The following is a 24,723-nucleotide window of genomic DNA, read 5'->3' on the forward strand; positions in this document are numbered from 1 at the left end:
ATAAATGGTTGATGGAAGATTTTATAAAGAAAAGAACAGAGAACAGAAAAAATATTATAAAAATGAGTTGAAAATATAAAAATTGTGTTAAATGTTTTTGATCTTTGGTTTGGGCACTTTCTCTTGGAGTTCTGTCATTTATTGTAATAATCTTACTTAACGCTGGATCAACAAATTGCTTCTTTTAAGCCATTGAAAAATCTACACGAGTTGACTTCCAGTGATCTAAATTTAGTGAACAGATATTCAATATCAAACTGACAGAAAATTTAACAAATCCAAATAACAGAAAAATCAACATGTGTTTAGCCCATAGAGGTTAAACCTAACATTTGTTATTTCTGAATGACCTCAAACCATTCAACATCAGGTGAAAACATGCTGAGCAAGCTGAGATTATTACTTTGTCATTATTTAATGTTTTTTCAAAATGCTCAACTTATAGTTTCTCCTGTTGATTGTAAAGACAAAGACTTAAAATTCCCTGAAATTGCTATAAATACGACTAATAAGGCCCTAATTGAAAAGACTGAGAAAAAAAGCATTGTTTACAATAAAATACTTTGGTCTAATATGGCATGTGATCTGTCATCATTTCAATGAACGAAACAATTTTTGTTACATTTTCTGGTAATGCAGTCTTAACATGAAAAAGGGTTGAAAAAAAACATTGTTCACACAATTATACCCGGTAAGTTTTACACCACCACCATTCACATACTATATTTGTTTTGTTCTTTTTACCTCTGAAACTGAGTGACATGCACAATTTTCTATATTAAGCCATCAAATATCACCGGTAATAAGTTGCGAGACATATTAGTCTGTGCATAGCTCACTCATGATTATAAAAGGCACATTCACAACAATGGCTTTAGTTTTTATTTATAAAATGAATAAAAAGTAACAAAATAAAGGCGTTACATTTATTTCACTTTTTCTCGAATGCGAACTCCCTGTAAAAATAGTTTTAGGAAAGGTGTACCTATTCTTAGTTGAAGGTAGGTTCAACTATTCCTATGTGTAGGAAACGTGTAATTATCTTTAAGTAAATTCAATACATTCCAAACTTGTACAGTTTCCACTTATCATAGGCAAGTTCCAATAAATCATATAAATAAAATAAATACTCAAGTTGCTTTATTAAAATATTTTTAATGTCTAATGTAAGTGTGATGGTAAAAGAGCATTTAAGTTTTTGCAATAATTAAATTTCTATTTACATAATATACAAGCCTTTTCACAAACACAATAAATTACAGACATTTTAATTAACCTCTAACAAAGCACTAAAATATTTATTCCTTGATCTGGCATAATCCAATTAAGTCCCAGTAAATAAAAATGTAAACATTATAATGTACACATATGAAATGAAAAATCAAACAAAAAAACAACAACAAACATTTGATGAACACATTTCCAGTCAGAGTATTAACTCTAAGAGCACTTATTGAACACAAAGGCACATTCACATTAAATCCAAAGGGAAACAATACAGATTTTTCATCCATAATGGCATAACTTTATAAAAACGGGCAACATGAAATGCGCATTCAAAAGGCACACATATTTTTTTTTTGGAAAACATTTTATATTCCACACTTACTGAAACCAATCATTCCCTTCATAAAACAAACTGTACTGGCACTACAAGATGCCAGGCTGTTTATACCACCATTAGCTGTCCGTCATTGTTATGTGGTATTTCCTGATGAATTTGAAATGAACATTGCATCCTGTTTCATTTCCTTTGGCATTGACAAACATACCGAAATAGGCAAAATACCAAATTAGGACTATATTCAAGGTCTCACACAAAAGATTTCAAAACAATTGAGAGGACATATAACCAGAACAACATATCTTTTTGTCATGATATTTGACTACCAAGATTCAGTAGGCTAACAACAATCAACATACCGTATGTGATTCCATACGTATACAACTTCTGAAAATTGTACAGCAGTCAACCTTCACTCAAGTCCGCTTTCGTATCAAACAAGATTTACAATTAAGTGGGACAAAAGCCCTTGGTTGCTCACCTGAGAAATAAAAGAGCAAAACTGTTGTAAGCCATGTTTTTGAACGGACCAAAACCATTTTGGAACTGGACAAAGATATCATTACAAAAAATGTTCTTAACTAGTTTCATGAGGATTGGTAAAAAAAAATGACTTCTACATTGTTAACAAGCTTTTCATTTTTTTATTTTGACCAAGTGACCTAGTTTTTTGCATCACAACCCAATTTCAAACTCAGTTGAAATATCATTGGGATAAATGTTCAGACTAAATTTAATGAATGAGTACTGAACGTTGCCTCTATAGTGTTCACAAGTTAAATGTTGACGAAACACAACGGATGAACGTCATACACTGACAAAAAGCCATCACAAAATCTAACATTAGCATGCTATGCTCAGGTGAGCTAAAAATAATAGTACAAAAATAGTATATATTGTTCATATAATACAATCAGAGTATCACATTTATATTTTTTCTTGCTACAGTGAAATGTAGCTAAAACTGTACATGTGTTTTCGCCATAGAGCCTTTCGTTTGCGCAAAGAACATATGATCTCTTAGTTCTTTACAGATGTCTCTTTGCTCTAAACAGCGTCTACTGATTCTCATCAGATTTGCCATCAGTGTTACTGAGAAGCTTGCAAGACTCATCGATCAGCACACATGCTCAAGAAACATGCCCAAACACGCCATGCTGTCTGCTCATAAGCATTCTCAAGATTACGTGCATGATCAAACACCACCTCTTCAATAAACCGTCTATTTATAGAAACACCGGCCCCGCCAATCAAGCGTCTTGACGACCCCGATCACTCGTCTTCCTTGTCCTTCTGGGGCTTGATATCACACGCCTCCCACAATTCCTCGGGCGTGTAACCTAGCAGGCTCTGGAGATCACATACAAATCTGTACACATACCGCTTCCCGGCCGTCTTGTGAATGATATTTTTATCATAATAGTACCTTAGACCGCGGCTCAGTTTCTCATAGTTCATTTTGGGTTTGTTTTTTCTGATGCCCCAGCGACGTGCCACCTCATCTGGGTCTGAGAGCTTGAATTCCCAGCCGTCCCCTGTCCAGCTGATGAAGTGTTGGCACGTCTTGTCTGTGAGCTGTTCGAGCAGGAACTGCCATAACTGAATGGGTCCACTGCCTGCAACAGAGACATAGCAAGGCATGAGACAAACTGTCATATTAACCCATTAATGCCTAGTGGACTCTCCCATCCTTCTAAATTGGATCAATTTATTTCCTAAATTAGGGATGTCTAGTATATTTATTTCTATATTTATAATATTTCTTACAGAAATTCCTTTAAGCAAACAGCGCAGACTCTGATGAGACGCTGCATCCAGCGGCATCTCATCTGGGTCTACGCTGTTTGCTAAGGCCTTTTTTCTAGACGCTAGGCATAAATGGGTTAATCTCAGCAACCACAAAATCTTCACACAAGAAAACAAAAATGTATCCATGCATCATGAATGCAAGGTCACATTTTTATGAGGACAAGATAAAACTAGAAAAAAAGACCATTAAGTTTTAAAGAAATACTAATGAGACATTAGACATACCCGAATAGCCTGCCAGAGCTGCAGCCTGAATCATGGGCTTCCCCTCGCCCTGCAGTCCCATGTCCCCTAGACCCTGCAGGGGGTGGTAGGGCAGGCGGGGCATCCCTGGGGTTCTGAGATCAGTTGGTAGGGACCAACCAGGGGTCATGTCACCATGGCAACCTGGATAGTCCCCCTGTGACCAGGGCAGCTCGGCCTTCACGCTGGGCACCATCTGGGGCGGGTACTGGGGCTGGGGGTCAAAGTAGCCGTCCATGAGAGGGTTGGGGTGTGCGTCTGGTGGCATGTACTGCTGACCTGTGAACATGGACAGCAATTATACATCTCGTGATACGATGTCGTGTGATGTGAAAAAAGATACATTTTAATAATGAAAAATTAATTCAATTTTTTAGATTCATTTATTTACAAAGGAAAAACAGGAAAAGAGAGATGATCTTTGTGTTTGCACAAGTGATCTGTTGTCTCTATTTCCAGTGATCATATAATGCGTTATTGCACAAAAAATAAATAGCTATCCTCTTATTATAACTTTGATTTTTCTGAATAAACAACATGATTTTTCATTTTAGTTTAAATCTTTTCACCTTGATTGCATCAAAAATGAAAGGCTTATTGAGGCAATCTTGAGCCCATTTCCTGGTTAGAACCTGTTCTTGGTGTGTATTTGTGAGAAATCAAGAAAATCTGGGAATTGAACCCGTGATCTGATCGCTTACACCTCCAAAACCATGTCATCATTCTCACTAAATCACCACTTAATCATCACTGTAAAGTATTAACTACATAGTTTCTTAACAAGGCATGATGTATGTTAATATTTAAACTTGGAGACGGTACACACCTCTGCACATGTTCTTCATCGGTTGTGGCCGGTACTTCTGCTCAGGAAGCATGGAGTAGAAGTCAGTGGGACTCTGGTCTCCATAGCCGCCCTGTTGTACGTCCTCCAGACTGTGGTACTTGTCCTCGTACGTTGGGGACAGGTCGTTGAGGGCCTGTAGGGAGTCGGACATCTGGAACTGACCTGCAGACAACAACACAACATTTTAGCTACAAACTTTCTAAATTAACCCATTTATGCCTTGTGCACTCTCCCATCCTTCTAAATTGGATCAATTTATCTCCAAAATTAGGGATGTCTAGAATATTTATTTCTATATTTAAAATATTTCTTACAAAAATTCCTTTAAGCAAACAGCGCAGACCCTGATGAGACGCCGCATCATGCGGCGTCTCATCTGGGTCTTCGCTGTTTGCCAAGGCCTTTTTTCTAGACGCTAGGTAAATGGATTAATTAAAAATTATTTTTTGTTTTTCACATTTGTCATCAAGTGAATTATTAAGTTTTTTATTTATTATTAGCTTGAAAAAGAATGTTCTTATTCGTTACTACATGCAGTTGTTATCTTTTGTTAGTCTTTTTTTTATTTATTTTTTTATTTTTAATATTAGTTATTTACAAATAAAGTTGTTTTTGTTTAAATAATTATTATAAAGTTAAAAACATTTGTTGTTTTTTTGTGTTATTTATTCAGATAAAAATTCTAGGAACATTTAATTATTAAGTTGTTTCTATATGCTTTATTTATTTAAAATCACTATTTTTGCATTTGCTCTTGTGATTTGTTTTATTTTTGCTGTTGTGAAGTCCGCATGAACCCTCGTAATTTCAGCATTTTGTTTAACTTCATTCTATTTCATCTTATAATGTCCTCAAAAACATTCAGTTTTTGACCTAAGAGAAAACCAAGTTGACCAAAAAGATTGATAGCAATATAAGAATAAACAAGAGATGTGTTTGTCAGAAACACAATGCCCCCTATTGCGCTGCTTTGAAGCCATATATTTAACCTTTGATCTTGAAAGATGACCTTGACCTTTCACCACTCAAAATGTGCAGCTCCATGAGATACACATGCATGCCAAGTATCAAGTTGCTATCTTCAATATTGCAAAAGTTATGACCAAGGTTAAAGGTTTGGGACAGAATGACAGACAGAATGACAGACAGGCCAAAAACAATATACCCCCGATCATTCGATCCGGGGGGAATAAAAAATATATGACGTCTTAAAATACAGTCAGTTTCTGACCCAAGAAGAACAAAGTCAACACACACAAAAAGATTCGCCCGAAAAAAGGAGGACAGAAATGCATGATCTGTCAAATTTCATATGTTAACATTTTAAGTTCTTCAAACCCCATCAGTATGTCATCTTAGCAGCAACTATGTTTTATAATTGAAGTAACCTCAGTCTACCAGAGGAAATGGAATAATCTTATCTGATTTAAGATGTTACGCTTTTTTTACAGTCAGGAGATTATATTTCGTTTCTTAAAAGAACGGAAATTCATATACATATACATGATTACAAATTAACATAAGTTTCTTAAAAACATGTCGTATTTCAGAAATCTGAATAATTTATGCTTTTATAATTATGCAAAAATATGGCCATGGGCATAAAAATTAATCTGGAACAATCGTATGTTTTTTTTGGGAGAAGTGTACATGTATCATGGAATAAGAACAACCATATACACAAATCTGTGCTGTCAGCATTTCGAGTCATAATTTATAGAATTGTTAAACTTTCTGGTTTTTAACATCTTCACTGATCTGCCAAGTCCGAAAAAAAAAAGTTAAGTCTTTTTAACATCCAATAAATGAAAGAAAACGCAAGCACTTCCGTTACTCACATTTGTTGTCTAAGAAAGGGACCTGTGGAGTGTTTTGTACAGGCGGAGAGAGCTGCTCCGGGGAACTTGTGTAACCTATAGGATAAAAAACACTTATTATTACACTATCTAAATCTTATACTGAAGGCAGAAATTATTTGTAAGGTATATGAAAACATGCAACTATGCATGAGCAAGCAGGCATACAAATGGAACGTAAATCAACCGATAAATAACTACATAGATACAACTATTATGCATTCAATGTATATTTCATGGAATAATTCCCAATTGTCTAACAATAATTCTTACAATGTTTCCAAAAAAAATTGTTAAGGACACAAGCAGTCAATAATTTGTATTTCTTGAATTTAAAACAAATGAAATAGCAGTAAATATTAATATTTAAATTCAGAGTACTTCATTTTATTTATTTTTTTCATCTTTAACTTGAATTGATTTCAATTGAAAGGTGTTTGATAAGTATTATTAGTAACTTAGAAATAGCTAGAATCAGAACCTAAGTACAAAATGAATTACTTTCATGTACAAGCAAGATCCTGACTAAATACCTTGGTTAAATACGTGTGGGTCATCGTGACAACTAAACTCCGGCATGCAAACAGGCTCGCTATATGTGGGTGGGACATTACACAGAGAACTTCGCTCTTGCAGCATGTCTACAAACAACAGCAAACAACAGACATACATGAGACTGTGTTAACAAACAAGAGACGTACATGAAACTGTGTCAACAAACAACAGACATACATGAAACTGTGTCAATAAACAACAGACATACATGAGACTGTGTCAACAAACACCATACGTGAAACTGTGTCTAAGAATAACAAACATACAAGTGACTTTCTTAACTAGAACTGATTTCACGTGTCGACATTAGTAGGACATTAGTAATAATTGCAATATCATTGATGATGCAACATAATGTAGCAGATTATGCCAGAACCATGATGTTATAAATATTAGTTTTCTGGATAATTAATTTATACAATTGATTATAGCATAAATTTAGAACAAATTTACAATAATATTTATATTTATTATAATTAAAATATAGTACTAAAAAATCTACAATTTTGGTTTTGTCCATTACCCTACTAAAATTAAAATCATTTTGTTATTTTAAACAAACATCTATAGATAACATACAACAAGTTCTTAAACAAAACTCCAAAACACTTAGTAACGTCGCCTCTGATCTAGACACAGTTGCCAAAACATCAACAATTCAAAAACAACCAATGCAACAAAAACATTGATGCCAATAGCATCAGCCTCTCACCTTTCTGCAATATGTCGAGGTGCTCCCAAAGTATGTCGCCCATAAATGGGGGGGCGAGTTTCAGAAACTTTTCCTTCTCCATCTTGCAGAGTTCGCGTCCGCGCATCGCAAAGTTCCCGACGTTGACTCCTTCCAGAGTGAACTCCTGTATGGCCCAGTGCAGCCACTGGGAGACCTGTGTCTCGTCCCAATGCATCGGGTCTGTGTGAGAAAGAGAGAAGATGAGCAGTGTGAGGAGCAAGGCAAAATAAATGCAGCATCACTCTGAGAAAACATGGATATATTTATTTGCGTAAAGGTTCATCCTAGATAAGCCTAAGCAGTCTGCCCATGCTAATCAGGGATGACACTTTCCACCTTAAATGGTTTTTTGCAAAAAGAGACTTCCTTTTTAAAAATTCATAAAAGTGGAACACATATGTGTTTAACCCTGTTTTCCCAAAACGAGGCATAATTATTTTTTCATATTATCCAGTTTCTTGTATTTTATTCTTACATGAAACTTGACTTCTTTAAAGAAGGTGTATTGTAATGTCTAAAGTTTGAAATCCTTTATTGTTCTGAATAAAAGATCCAATGTGTTCTGTTAACTGTTTTACAATTTATCAATGATTTTTATATCTACTTTGCAAAATTTACAAATAAATCTGCACATAATATATTATTCACCTGTTGAAATAAATTTACAAAATAATAAAATCAATTTATTTTCATACTTTCAAACAACTAATGCGTAAAAAAGCACAAAGTGTCACACTATATTTATCTAAATCATCCAATATGGGTTCCACTTAATTACATAATAATAACGAAGTGACACAAGTTGAAAATATATCCGTGAGCACTTCATCATGACATCATTTGGATAATATGGTAGCATATTTGTGGCAAAAAAATTATCATAAAAAAAACCAACAAAGCCTATTTATCCAATTCAAGCAAGCATTAATATTAATATTAAAATGCTATTCTCCATGGATTCCACAATGCTCATTTATCAGGATTAATGATTCACAGAGGAGTTTTTGTCAATATTCTCGAATTCCTTGTGGAAAACTTCAACTTTACAAACCAGGTTATAATACACTGCGCAATTGAGCCAAACCACAAGATTTCTATTTAATCTTCGTAAAATATTATTATCCTGTCATTATTTCATAATCAGTGGTAGCTATTTTCCTTCAAACCAATCGCGCCTTAATTGGAGGTATCAGGTGAACACAAATTAATCACGACCATCAGTGTGGAATCATGGCGGAGCATCAATGGTGTAACAATGTAGCCAACACTCTCAAAGGGAATCTATAACCACTATATAGCATTTTAATAAAGACTCCAAATGCTATAATACCTCTTTACAAAGTCTTCTCTATTTCCAATCAAGAGAATTCCTTTTTAATTTTATTTTTAATGACCACCGAACCAATCAAAATTGTTGAATGCAATTCGGAAGCCAGATCATAACAGCACAAAAAGCATGTTAGCAAATTAATTCTGGTCTCGAGTGGATCATTACTGCCAAAGAACCAAAAGCCAGTTGAAATTTAAACCTACCAATATGAAATGTCCGCATAAATTTTATGATGTCCACTTTTTAGTACCAAGTAACTGTAAACTTGTATCACATTTAAAATGGCATGATTTGCATAAATTCTACATAATTCTATATTCAAGAAACGAGCTATAAAATGTTAGGGAAGATTCGTCTGATATGAGAAATTTGCAACTTTAAATACACTTGATGACAGGTCTATAATTGTAGGGCTCTCTTCTCATATCTACTGTGGGATGCTCTCATGTCCAGTTTATAATAAGCTGCCATTATCAAGGGCAGCAAACATTCACAAAAAGGTTAACATCGGGCTAGAGTCACACATGTTACTTAGGAAACCAATTACTGGACCCCTTCACACATTGTGTGAGACAAATGTACACAAGCTGGGAACTGACCAGCAAACTTGGTGCTGTGTTTAAAGTGATGAAAAACATTTCAGTAAGACTCTGGGAAAAGCCTTAAGCTAAATTGAAAATTTTCTGACTATTTTTTTTCCAAGCAAAAGTTAACATGTGAATAGCGCATCTCTTTTATTCAAGAAAATTAAAATTTGAATTTCTCGCTTACCTCTCGGAATTCCGAGCCTGTGTTGGTCCTTCTCAAAACTCTTGAAGGACTCGAGGAGGGCCTGTGACATCTTCTGAGTGGTTCCTGGCGTGAGGGGGGGCACCTGCGCTGTGCCAGACGACACATCTATAAATAGAAACAGCAGTGATGCATGAATATCGGCATTGTTATCATTTAACTGTGAGAATAGGCATGCGGAGAATATTTTGTTCTGTTGCCTTTCTTTTAGCTTCAGAAGGGGAACTCAACTAGTGTCTCCCTGAAACAAACAGTGTGCAATATTCATCTGAAAAGATCAAAACTACTATTGTAAACTATCACCTAATGTGATGCCTGATGACTGAAGAGAGATTGTTGCAGAATGAGCTACAGTGAAGCATCCTTAAAAAGTTTTGCTTTGATTGTTCGGTCAGATCTAAGTTACTATTCTGAAATACAATAAATAATAGCCTAGGAGTGTCCCTACCACTGAATATGATGTCATACAGACTGTACTGGGGCATAGGCAGAGGCACCATGGGCATGAAGGATTTCTGCCACTGCCAGTGGATAAGGGCCTCATGGCCCCGCTGACCCCTCCTATTCCTGCCAGCAGTCACACGACATGATGAGCTTGATGGCTCAGTTTTCTGTTTCACGTAGGGTGCTTGAGAATTCTGCTGGTATCCCGAAACAACGGGCATCTGTACTCCACCACTAACACTGGCTGTCCGGGATCCACATTGTCTGGCTAGATGTGACCCGAAACCATGCATGTATAATTCTTCGCTGGGCAGCAGATGCCGTGATACTGGACGTTTACTGGGGTTGGGTCGAACCAAAAAGTCATCCTCAAAGTCCTCTTCTCGTTTCCTTTTTTCTGCCCGTCTGGGTTTGTTTACTGCTGTCAGAATGTCAGTTTGCTCATCTAGGCTGACTCTCGGGTCACGCTCGATGAAATCCGCGAACATCGGGTCGCACGATAGCTTAGTCTCAGGCTCGAATTCCAGCATGGCTGAAGCTCTCGGTTTCACATAATTTAGTCCATTTGCGAGTCGACATGACGGCATCGCTATAGCAACTGAGCCAGGGACACATGACTTGAACTTTGGAGTAACTGGTTTGCTTGCCCGCAAAAAATCTTCTGAATCATCAAATAGCACCATTTTGAAAGACTGATAAAGCTGACAAAGATATCTCAAATTTGGCACTACTGAATGTTCTGGTGAGGCACATACATTGTATGTAACCTCTTAAGTCTGTAATTTTTACTAGTGTATCAATGATACAAATAACTAAGATAAAAGTTTATGCACACATAAATATGTTAACTAGCTTAAATTCATTGGAGGCTTTCACAATACACAATAAATAGAAGTTATTATCAAAAATCTCAAAAATCCACACTAATATTTCAATTTCTAATGCACTCTCATCTGCAAATACAGCAATACTGATAACTTTCCCATGGTTGAAACATCCTATATATGGGGTTTATAGAAATTAATCCTAACAGTTGAGAGATATTTGAGTAAGGATTATGACCCCTACAATAGGGGCCAATCAAGGGACAGAAAATGGTGACACCTAAAGAGTTACTGTTCTTGTTTTTCTGTAACACCTAGAGGTGTCTCCATTTAATCAAAGGTTGATTGATAAAACCAACAATGGCACCATGTAATTAGTGGTAATTAACCCCTGGTGATAATCTTGCATTGTCATTAGTCATCAAACAACTTTATGAATAGTGCAGAACAAACTGTGAAGAAGTTTTTTAATTATGTTATTTCAAGTATTAATCAAAACTGTACTTGTGAAATATGAGCACACCTTTAACTATGACAATATCTTTTTTAACAATTCAATATATTTTTATTCACTACAATATTTAAAGAAAATACTGCATCAAAATAAATAATATACTTAATGCAACATACTAAATATTACACATGGATAAGGTTGTACAAACTCTTTAAAAAGCTAATATAATTATTTTCTAACAGGTTTAAGCTATATTACATTGTAAAGTTGTGCTCTTTATAATTGATTTAATTTTTATATTTAAGTGTATTAAGTTTAAAATAATTAATTTATAACTTTCACAAAAAATCAAAATGATTCTATTTTTTAACTCTTATGGGAATCATGGTGCATTTTTTAGTTGCTCAACAATCAAAATGTGTTTAACCCTTTGCATGCTGGGAAATTTGTTGTCTGCTAAAGTTTCGTCTGCTGAAATTCTAAAATTAGCATTTTCTTCATTTTTTTTTCAAAGATTACTATCAGAATAGCAAACAGTTTGGATCCTGATGAGACGCCACATTCTGTGGCGTCTCGTCTGGATCCAAACTGTTTGCAAAGGCCTTCAAAATTTGGTTCCAGCACTGAAAGAGTTAAGTAAATAAGTAAAATAATATTATTGCTTCTACACCTTTTTGTGATGCTTATTCTAGGAACAATGTATGTTAGAAGACCAAACCAAGGAGGGGTGAAATTTCATTTTTTGCATTATTTATGAAGATAGAAGTAGCAGATAAAAAATAATGTATTCTAAAATAACCAGTAAACTGAAATACAAGAAAATCTCAACCAAATATTCCAGTTTTATGACGCAGCATTGATATTCTTAAGGTAAACAACTACATAGCCACTCATGGGCTTTCTGCTGCAAGATTATTCCAATTGAAAAATCTCATAAAAAAAATATATTCAACATTTATCGACATTTAAAAAATATATTTATGTAAATAAAGCTACAATTTTTTTTTTGTCATCTCTCAAAGCAATCTTAAGGCTTTATTTGAAACAAACACTTCTTATATATAACAGGAGATTTGTATCCACGTTGTCAAAAAAATAATATAAAAGCAATTGAACAACAATTTACAAACTCATTAAGAAGTTAAATTCACTTCAGATATTTGAACTGGAAAAAGCATAACAAAGAAAGCATTTATATAGAATACTCAATTTTTCAATTAAATTAGTACTGTTTCATATGCTTAAACATGTTACATGTTTATAAAATTTCTTTCGCTATAATAAGCCAGCAAAAAAAGAATTTTATGGAAAAATAACAACAAAATGGACAAAATAGTGGCTTTTTGAAACATGTTTTTAAAAAATGGCCTTTTATTTTTTTTTGCGTAAAATATCATTGGTTTACTATTATATTTTCAAGACATTAAATGACCAAGACCCTTATGTAATCTCTTACCTCTAAATTAGTCTTGCATAAACATTGGGATTTAACATTTAATGAACATAAGTAATCACTGACTCTCTCTTAATGGGACCTCCATTCATCTGAGTGGAGCATCAATAAACAAACAGCAATCCAACAAAGAAAGTAAAAATAAGTATCATTGACTTATCAATATGAAATGGGATTTAGAGGGCCCATTATTTGCTTTTCTTTATCAATAATGACCATCTTACTGTGGAGCTGTTACATCAACACTCACATATTGTCACATGTGCCAATTTACAAGTACAAATAGCCCCAGTAATCCGCCCTTTAAGCCCCACTATGGAGCCCTGCCTTGCGATTGTTTAGGATTAGGGGTAGAGGCCAAAGTACACGAAAGCTTAAGCAGTTATTTGCAGAGATAACACCAATGGTACTGGGGCAGAATTGTCAAGTGTCACTGCAGCTAGGTGGGACTTTCCATTGTATAAAGTCACATAACTGGTGTTGATTCTAGCGCTTCTGCCGCTAATAACCCAGGGTGAACCTTAATACTGACATCTTCGCAAGGGGCAGATCTATTCACTGGCTTTCTTCTGTGTTTGGGGAAAGATTTTAGTTTTTTGCTCAGATTCAATGGTTGTTTTTTGGTCAAATTTGGGGATGAAATTGGGCCCCATTTGCAATCTCAAAAAAAATATATATTTTACAAAATGACTGCCTAAAATTTCCAATTTAATGTCTCCCACAGTTTTTGTTTAATAAATAAAATAAATAATTTTTGTTGTAACATTAAGTTCATTTTCCTATTCAGCTCCATAAGTTTAACTTAAGTAAATATAATATTGAACACATCTTTATTCTCATTTTTTTAGGATAAAAAAACACAACAACAATTTTCAAATATTAGTCATAACAACGTGATTTTTTCCACTCTGAAGGAAGGACCACAGCCCCATTCCCCAAATGGAGAAACAACAAACACTGACACAAATATTGAGAATCATAAGTTTGTTCAAATTGTAAAATTCCAGTGCTCTTTTACCTTATAATTATAATAAACTAACACTCATCTAAATGTCTTCAAATTCACACACACACACACACACAATTAATTTGATAACTTTCATAAACATCATCAAGAGAGAGAGGAAGATGATGTCAATACCTTTTCACCTAAATTAAGCTATTTGTATATCTATTTTTTTAAAGATTATTTTTAAGACTCCTATCAACAGCTGCTAGCATTTTGTACTTTTACCCTTTTCCCCTAAAAGCAACGTTGTAATTAATAAAGATACAAAACTACATGCGCTGTTAATTTTTTAATTGCCTTGTTGAATTCCCTGAACCGGTAACGATAACAGGTAACGCTGCAAACAGATCACACACAAAATCTGAAGACACCTTAGAAACATCATGTTGAAGCGAAACATTACAAAACAAAACACATTTCTCCACGGCCTGTTCTCCATTTATAAACATGCTTATTGTATTTGTGCTTCTGTAAAAATGATGTAAGTTATTTTCGTAAACATGGTGACAAGTGTCGAAAATACATATTGTTCGTTTGACAAAATTTCCTTCAACACTAGTTGAGACTCTTGAGAAATTTAGCAGACCCAGGCAAATAAAGATAACTTTTGAAATCAGGTTTTATGAAAATTAAGATATCAATTTAATAAATTTGTTGATAATAATAATGAATAACATAATAATATATAGTAGATTGCTTCATATATCAATACTTTATTGATTAATAACAAAGTCTTAACTTTTAATATAAAATGTACAAATATAATTAATCAATAAAACATGCTTACAACATCATGACATTAATTACTATTTTCAGCCCACAATCAGGAGCCAATCAAAACCTATCCATCCCAATTGCTGACTGATGATTGGTCAATCAGCACTGTCTGGATTGCAGTGTCATCCTTGTCATCCAATGCTGTACCCCACCCATTAGTATAATCTCCCATAAGGCATTATCAACCATTCTGTTCAGGGTGACAAAATGTCTGGAAAGTGTTTGAGACAGTTCAGATAATTTGCACCTTACCCTCACCACACAGTACCTCCAAATTTTGCCAAATAAATGTGACTTTGAATTAGAGCAAATAGATAAATCATACTCTGGGACACAACACTGGTTTCAACAGATTGATGCAGGTTAATGTCCAGTTCAAAGATTTAGCTGGCCATCCATACCTACAAACATTAGATATAAACCTTGCAGTAGTACAAAACTAAGAAAACAGACCATAATCATGTATAAAGATATAAATATTATTCTGCTATTATGTTTTACAATTCATGGATACATTTTTTCAGCATCAACAATCATGCAACAAAATACTTATTAATAGATGAAAAAAAGTTTTAAAGTATATATTATAACAGTACATTATGTTTAACATTTAGTTAACATTATCAAATCACTTAAAGTCGTCATAACTGATTTTTCTCATTAACAAAGTGCTCTGGTGGGAGCAGGGCTTATCCTTTTCCAGAAGCAAAGTGAAAATGGCTATGTGCAAACAGCATAAAACCAGAACAGCCTGTGAGTATGCTGTTTGCTGCTCATCAGTATCTAAGGGTTTGAATTGAAGCCTTTAAAACTCAAATCTAGTCAGAAAGGTCTTTAATTAAATTAATTTTTTTAAGGGACTACAAATGCGTCAAAATACGTATCTAAGAGGTTACGGGTTAATGCCTGTGCGTTAAGTGTCCTTCCAGACTAGCCTGTGCAGTCATCACAGCTTAATCAGGAACAACAGCTTCCGCCTAAACTGAATTTTGCTAAGAATAGGCTTCCTTCAAACAAAAACTACCATAAATGCAGAAAGAGTCGTTTCTGATAAGGCTGTGTGGACTGCACAGGCTAATCTGGGACACAACTTTGCGCACACACATTTAGCCCTTTATTCCCAGAGAGTGGCTCATATTTTATCAAACAAATTCAGGAGTTTTGTTAGTAAGGTAGCCTTTTAAGGGCTGACCACAGCTATTTTTCCTTCTTAAAGAATGGCCGTTTTTCACAAATTTGAGAAGTTCACAACTCAAAATTTTACTATATTGAGTTTTTGCAAATAAAATTTTCACAATTTGAAAATGTTCGCGACTTTTTCTCCCACAATTTTGATCATTTTGTGACTATTTATCAAATTAATGACAAGTTAATTAATCATAGTATGTATAAATGACGAGGGTCAATTTGTCACCACACACTGTTATAATTATAATCAAGCAAAATTAATATTTATGTAAACATCATGATAAACCTGCACAATTATTTATGTTGCGTATGTCATTTGATGAAGAAAGGTCATTTCAGATAATGAATATTATACAATAAGGCGGTCAAAAAGCTTTTTTTCACTCGACTGTTTAAGAAAGCAATATTCATACTGGTTACATTACATTGAAAACAAGGTGTTGAATGGCATATTTTTTTTTTAATCTGGACAGATTTTATAAAAACTGCTACCGTACTTGTGGTTACCACTGTATATTATAGACAAACGCCTCGACAACGATCAAGATTTTCTTCAACACCTGTCAAAGGGTCAAAGCTATCGTTTAAAAAGATGATAAAATGATAAATTTCATATGTACTCTGAGAGAATCTAAGATGCCTCCACCAGTCGCTAAATGACATTGGATACAAAAGCAAGGTCAAGTGGAAAGATGTTTTTTGCATGTTAATATCCCTGTAATCACAGCATTGGGTGTCTGAAGCCATCATGAAGAGCCATGTATGAAGGTGAAAATTAGCCTAGATCTGTTAAGATTTGAAAGCCGAAACTGGTCTAGATGCTGATTAAATCGATTCATAAACAGTTTCTCAACTTTCGAGATATCAAAACTGTATGGAAGTGATTATTTTTCATTTTTCTTTAGTTCTTGTGTGTCGCAGATAAATATCATATTAAGGCTTTGCATGTTTGTTAAAATATTAAATTCACACGGGTGCACGGAAAGATCAGTAACCAAATAGCAGGGTTCTGCCTCCGTAACCCTTTTGCAACTCACCCCCCCCCCCCTTGCTGCTCCCACCTTGACAGGTAGACTACACTATCAAACAAAAACACTGCACTCAATACCTCCATTGAAAACCTTAATTACAAACTAGACAAATCAATTTATTGGATTAAGTATTTTTTATAAATATAAATATATACAGAGGTATATAGGATTCATAGCCCTTTATAATTTAAATAAAAAATGTAGTTAAGCATGCACTTATAAACAATGGAATACTGTTATTTATAATCATAATAATAATGTTTTATTTTCCCAATTTCATTGTTTATCACATTTTTTCCCAATCCAAAAGGTATAGGCTGTAATAAATAAACCAAAAATATAGATCACTCAAATGTGATATCAACCAATTGTGTTATTTTATAAATACACCCGCCCCTTCCCTCTGCTTTCCATCTAACCTGGTGAACACAAATATCAAACAAAAATGCTGTGCTTTATTAAAAACATTAATAACCTCAATTATTAACTAGACTCAAAATTCCTTGGATTCAGCAAAGTTTTACATTTATATACATGTGATATTAACATAAATTCAATTAACATTTTATTATTTCATCAAAACATACAGTATAATTCATCTTAATAAAAAAGCTTATATACAATATAATGCCATTATTTATTAATTAACAAATCAAATTAAAAAAAAACACTAGAAACCTTTTCAAACAAATAGTACATTATTTGTTACTGATACATAATTATATAAATGAAAACTGAATTACTTCAAACAATGCCGTAAATTTGTTTATATTCACCAGAATGAAATATTATATTTTTTTTTTTTTTCAAAAAATGATTTCTTGGCAACGTAAATTTGTGGATTTATGATTGTGGAAAAACCAATACAAGGAATTTGCATTGGTCTTTTTCTGATGCATTTTTTATAAATTCGTAGATTTGTCAACCCACAAAATGAACCAAAAATAATATCCCACGAATAATAATGATTTAATATTATAAATAAATAATGATAACACTCAGAAAACTTCAATTCTCCATCTCTTTCTTTAACTGATAAAACATCATTTTAAAAACATTACAAATACATTTGTACACAGATAAATAATAATGATATGACATGTTCATCAAGATATATTTACAATAAATGAACATTTCTATTTATTTAAAAAAAGAAACAACCCGTATAATATTATTCATATAGGCCCATGCTTTTAGATTTTAAATTCAGACATACAGTTTTTATTCAGACAATAATTGTTATCTACTGTAACAACAATTTTTTGCATCCTAAAAATAAATATTATGGATTGTTAAAAAAAGAGCATTAAAAAAACTAAAGATATCAATAATTACTATATAATATATACGGCTGTTTCATTTTAATATAAAAATTGCCAAATTGAAAGTCAATTAAAAGTCTTAACTCATTAGTTAAAAAAAAAATATACTGTAAAAATTGCATAATTATTATGTATATAATTTTATACTATTGGCAATTTATTTTATTTTCTTCAGATTTTATTTACCGTAGGTTTCCACGTATAGCGCGCACCCGTGTATAGCACGCAGGCTGTTTTTTAAATGCAAAAATGGAGAAAAAAATATTTAAAGACAATAAAACCACCTAATCAGACTGAAAATGGCCGCCATTTTACTATTGCACAATCCAATAATCAGGGGCATTGGAAAGCTTAATTAAGCATTCAAAATAGGAAGAGTCATTATGATTAGGAGCATGGGTTGCATAGCACTATACTTTTTTACAATTTTGTAATTTTCTAGCAAAAGATTAACAGTCCACGTGCATTTCGTGAAAACGTGAGAAAATAAGAATAGTGTACATTGTGTGATTTTTCCTCGGGGAAAGCATGGGCATTACCGGTAAATTTGAATGTGGCATGGGAGACGGGGATACAGTTGTTGAGGTACACCACTGTTCAACATTCAATATTTATACACACAAAATGCATTTGCATATCTTCACATTCTCAAGTGTCAATTAGTGTCTCAAATGTCAATTAGCGTCTTAACAAGTCGTGGCACATATTACTCAATAACATCTGCCAATTACGAAGTGAAAAATGACCCCCTTTCACACCTACCGTACATGCAAAAAAGACCTCGTTCGCACCTACCCTTGCCTGCTCTCCGGAATGTCGACAACAATCCCCATCGGAATTCATCAATTAAGAAGTGTAAACACAAACAAAGAAATGTCCGCAAGTTTATTCAAACATATTTATTTTTTACCAAAACTTCTTCTACCGCATTCATATCTACCAGTTGTTTCGACAATGGCCCCTCAGTCTGTACGATTATAGGGTGGTAGTTTTCTGGAAAAAAACATGGCGGCTATTTTGATTATTTACGATTACACAACATATTTTTTACCAATCTAGCAGCCAGGATGGCGTTGTATCAATGTATAGCGCGCACCAGCTTTTTAATTCGAATTTTGGAGGTAAAACACTGCGCGCTATACGTGGAAACCTACGGTATGGTGCTAATATGGTTACATTTACTCGTATTGAAGCGTAAAGACATTAAAAGAAAATTGGCTTTTGTGTTTATATTTACTATAATTAGGAAAAGATCTGAAAAAATGTCAGTGCGGCGAAAACTTTTTTTGCTTCAACCTGGACTGGTTAACACAAAATTGTGAATATCTGTTCAAATATTTTTTTTCCCCTAATCTTTAAGTTATTTTAATTTGTATTATAAACTTAAATACCATAATAACAGACACATAAAAAACTTGGATTTAGCAATTAAATGCAAACTATAAAAAGTTAAAGCAATGACCATAATGCCACGTTAAAGTGCTCTGTTCTGTTCTAGTTGAATGTGTTACCAAAATGACAAACGACCCACAGTTTATGTCAAACAAAATAAACCTCAGATCATTAAACAAACCCAACACCTTAGAACATCAAAACTCTAATATTCAAAGGAGTAATTGCTGAGATAATGAACTACATGTATAATCTAACAATTAGTCAAGTGTGTAGGCAGTTTCAAACATGTTTAGTCTCTACCCAAGTTTTTTGTTTTGAAATTTCAGACCCATCATTTGAAGTGATTGCGATTAACTTCAAATGAATAGATCCAAACATAATATTTTCTGGGCAAAAGGGTTTGCCAGGTACACTGCCGGCAGTCAGCTGTGCACAAGAAAATCGCTTTTTGATGTGAAGTCTTGCGGCTAATTTTCATCTAATGCATGGCTGTTCTTTCCAAAGCAGCACTTGGTGAATTGTGAAAATCCAGCAACAACAGTTTACAAACAAAACAGATTCATGTTTACACAAAATTCCATAAAGCCAAAAGTATTTTACCTGATTAGCCTGTGCAGACTGGACAGGCTAATTAATCTGTGACAACACTGTATGTGCATGCATTAAGCCCTGCTTTTCCAGAGCGTGTCTGAGGTATAGGTGATTCCTGAAGATTTTCCCACCAAATTAATGATCTGTCTGAAATGTGCCTCTGAGATTACCTGCATGAAAACATTGTTTAACAAAGTGCCAACTTGATTTTATGTCTGATTTCAAAACAGGGAAATCAGAAAAAGTCTCAAAACAGCCAATGTTTCAAACCATTTCAACAGACTTTCAAATGAGACTGGCAAACTGATCAAAGGAGTGGATGAAATCAAAGAACAATCTTGCAAACGAAATCTTTACAAGTGATTGCTTCCAATAAACAAAATGGGTCAGAAACCTCAACAAAATATGAGAAAAGATGTCTCTATCATATTTATCAAACATTTATTACAACATTCATCAGTATAATGATAAATCAGACGATAGTGACAATTTCAGTCCTTTTAATAAAATGTTCATTAAAAGTTCCAGGACAAGACGTTCAATGATAAAGGTTAAAACCATTAAAATAACAATTTAAATCAATAACACCACAGATATAAAAATAGTAGTCAATGAATAAAATAGCCTCTATTTTTCTTACCAGAAAAAGATATGAGCAAAATAACAACAACAGAACAACCAATGGTCAGATGGGTTGCGTCCCTTACAATCGAAAACAATCACCAAGATAATTAGGCATAGTTGATCGTCATTGTAAAAGTCACAATTTTTGTTCATCTGAGTGTTTTTGAACGCTGGGGGAAAGTCACAGTATATAATTATTGTGCTCCAGAGTCTATATGCCAAGGTCTGTCTGCGTATTTAACTCTGCTTGTTGCTTATGGCGCTTCTTTGACTTTAATAAGCAGGCGTCATAAACAGGGCTAAATTGGGCAAACTTTTGCTAATCGTAAGGAAACCATCACCTTTTCACACTTCAATATTTGGCACAGGTTACATACCACTATGTCTGACCACTCCTACATTTCCACCAAGATTCCCAATAAACTACCTGCACAGCAGAGAATAAACACCTGTCAGAGAAAAGTACATTGTGATGCTATTGCTCAGAATCATTTCTTTGAATGTCAAGGAATGTCTTCAAATGAGCATCAGTCTGGGAAAACTATGGTGTACGAACTGGTCCAAAACTATTCTTAACTGTCCGGGACGGTTTATAAACCGTCCGGGACGGTTTGTAAACTGTCCCGGACAGTTTACTAAACTGTCCCGGACAGTTTCTTACTTTTGAACCGCTCGTGCGTCTGTAAACTGTACCGGGCGATTTATTTTGTGGATTACAAACTGTCCGGGACAGTTTAGGAAACTGTCCGGGACGGTTTCCTGGAAACTGTCCCGGACGGTTTACAGGCATAAATTTTAGTATGGCATAGGTTCTTAAGAGGAGTCAATCAATCAATCAGAACACTCGTAACACTTCGCCATTTCGAAAGTGAGAATTTCCTTTTTAAAAACGTTTACTCGAGTGATTGTTCGATAATTTATCATTGTTACGCGAATATGGACAGAGATCGGTTTTTAGAGACTTGTCGGGATGTGTTTAATTCCATTACAAGAATTTTAGAGACAAATAGGTCCCTTGAGGTGATTAATTCTTCACTGACAAGATTGGATGCTCTGGCTAGAAATGTGAACAGAATGACCACACCATATCCCGAGTTTACACCTACTCGACATTTTCAGGGCAGCGACTGTAAAAGAAGAAGTTCGTTACCAATGTCAGAAATACTTTGTGGGCAAATACATTTATTTCGAGTACTTAAAATATTCATTTTTAACTCTGGCGTTTTTGGCAGCAATTATTGATTAAATATTTTTAAAATCATGTTTTGTCCGAGAAAAATAGCGTCGCTCGAGATGACAACGATATTACATTACGACTTCTAAAGAAAAGCATTATTGTAAGGAGTGTTCTGATTGGCTGATATAAATAATACCGTATCGGACAGTTTAAACCGTCCCGGACAGTTTACTAAACTGTCCCGGACAGTTTAAACCGTCCCGGACGGTTTATGCGCACGAACGGTCCAAAACTTTCCTAAACCGTCCCGGACAGTTTGTAAACTGTCCGGGACAGTTTAGTTAACTGTCCGGGACAGTTTAGAAACCGTCCGGGACGGTTTATAAACTGTCCCGGACAGTTTAGAGTAGTTTTGGACCAGTTCGTACACCATAGAAAACAGGGCTTAATGCATAGGCGTAAAATTGTGCCCCAGATTAGCGTGTGCAGTCTGCACAAGCTACATAATCTTTAGGGACAATACTTTTCACTTTTATTGTATTGTTCCTTCAAATGAAGCCTCTTCTTAGCAATAAACTAATTTAGGCAGAAAATGTTGCCTCTGATAAGCCTGTGCAGACAGGACATGCACATCTGGAATGCCTCTATAAGCCTGTGCAGACATGACATGCACATCTGGAATGCCTCTATATTGCACATGCATTAAGCCCCATTTTCACAGAGTCACACTCAAATAATTTTTTTCAGAATTGACTCGCTGACAATGCCAGTAAATACAATTACAATATTCCAAGACTAATAGGGAAATAATAGGATCACTTCAACCTTTCTCTATCAAATACATCAGAAACGTGGTAAATCCTCTCCATTTACTTCTTATGAATCAACTGCATTTGACATGCTTCCAACATACATGTTTTACATGATTGAAGATTGTTTGAGCTGATTATGATTCCCGCTGTTCTGATAGTATCCAGGCTGGAACCAATTTTAGTGTATTTTTGTCGCCACATTTCTGCTTACAGAGTGTACTATACTTGAGTAACTAGGGCTTCATCCTTATAGAAGATTACTAAATACTGACTTCAATTAAAACAAAGCTTCATAGCCCAAAGCTAAAATGCTTTAATTCAACTGTACATATTTTTGTTGCATATACAATGTGTAAGTCTGCAATGAAATAAGTTTATTTTGATTCATAAGAATAAAACATTGTTTTCTTTTCAGATTTGTTTTTAAAACTTTACTAGAATTAAAAGAAGAACAATAGTATAACAGAAGCTCTCATGAAAAATTATATATTAATCAGTATATAAGTCAACCAATATGCATTTCCCCTTTTTTATACATAATAGAACATTTTATTCATCAACAAAATTGTAGAGCTTAACCCATGTATGCCTAGCGTCTAGAAAACAGGCCTTGGCAAACAGCGTAGACCCAGACGAGACGCCTCATGATACGGCGTCTCATCAGGGTCTGCGCTGTTTGCTTAAAGGAATTTCTGTAAGAAATATTCTAAACATAGAAATAAATATACAAGACATCCTTAATTTTGGAAATAAATTGGTCCAATTTAGAAGGATGGGCGAGTCCACTAGGCATTAATGGGTTAAATCTGCAAAGAATGCACATGCCCTTTTAACTTTCTCATGGGGGCCCCTGATACACTATAAATGACACTAATTAAGTCGTTACGAAAGCGACCATATCCGCAAGAGTGGTGCACGAGTTCACAATAACAACCAAGGGTTTCCAAATTACTGTGATTTACGCAAATCTGATTCAATCATCAACAGCCTGAGGGAGCGTTGCATTAAAAACATTAACTCATTATTTGCCTTAATACTACTAATAGCAATCTATGGCGAAGTGATTATATTTTCGTATTCTTATAAGTGAAACCGATGGCTTGATACATTATTTATTTGAATGAAATTGGGTATCTGGAGATATTGCTATTTTAAGCACTTAAACAAGTGCACTTAATCCACTTGTAAATATACGTCATGAACATAATTTTATCTATTTTATCTTATAATCAGACTTCCACAAAAAAAGGAATTAAAATGTTAAGATATCTGTATTTGTTACTCTTCAGAGTACTGAAAATAATAATTATTTTTTCAAATCCCTTCCAGAATTCGAGGCAGATTAAATAAAATTAAATCCTGAAACACAATTTGTGTGGCATTAATGTAAATTAACAATAACACGTTTTGGAGTTGTTTTGCTGGAATGACTTACCATTACTAGGACTGTTTATATAAGAATGCATATGGGCCGTGCTCTGTGAAAAGGGGGTTTAATGCATATGCGTAAAGTGTCAACCAAGATTAGCCTGTGCAGTCCGTAATCAGGGACAACACTTTCCGCCTAAACTGGATATTTGCTATGAAAAGAATTTCTGCAAACAAAAAGTATCATAAAAGTGGAAAGTGTTGCCTTGATTAGCCTGTGCAGACTGCACAGGCTATTCTGGGAAGACACTTTACGCATATGCATTTATTCCCCCTTTTTTTTTTTACAGAGAACAGCTCATATAAATTTGCTTTGCTGCCAATGATTGATCTTATACTTTCAAACTGCATTCAATATAACAAACATATAATTATAATAGTATACACTAGGTAACTTTGTAAACGCTTATATATATGGCAGAACAGCCAATATGGTAAAATAGCAAATAAATGGTCCGATTATTTCTG

The 24,723-nt window shown here is 34.2% G+C and overlaps 1 protein-coding gene across 2 annotated transcripts in view; it reads right to left on the reverse strand.

Moving 5' to 3' along the window:
- Nucleotides 1-512: 512 nt before the first annotated feature.
- Nucleotides 513-24,723, reverse strand: part of LOC127860111 (protein C-ets-1-like) — a 73,646-nt gene continuing 49,435 nt past the window's right edge. For both annotated transcript variants that reach the window (XM_052397925.1, XM_052397926.1), the window contains 7 exons: nt 9,709-9,834; nt 7,587-7,787; nt 6,853-6,960; nt 6,302-6,376; nt 4,443-4,625; nt 3,599-3,895; nt 513-3,180 (listed from right to left, as the gene is read on the reverse strand). In XM_052397925.1, coding sequence (XP_052253885.1) covers nt 2,837-3,180; nt 3,599-3,895; nt 4,443-4,625; nt 6,302-6,376; nt 6,853-6,960; nt 7,587-7,787; nt 9,709-9,834 — 1,334 coding nt within the window. In that variant the 3' untranslated portion in view covers nt 513-2,836. The remainder of the gene's footprint in view (nt 3,181-3,598; nt 3,896-4,442; nt 4,626-6,301; nt 6,377-6,852; nt 6,961-7,586; nt 7,788-9,708; nt 9,835-24,723) is intronic.

Source organism: Dreissena polymorpha, chromosome 15 (genome assembly GCF_020536995.1).
Source record: "Dreissena polymorpha isolate Duluth1 chromosome 15, UMN_Dpol_1.0, whole genome shotgun sequence".
In the NCBI taxonomy this organism is placed as follows: Eukaryota; Metazoa; Mollusca; class Bivalvia; order Myida; family Dreissenidae; genus Dreissena; species Dreissena polymorpha.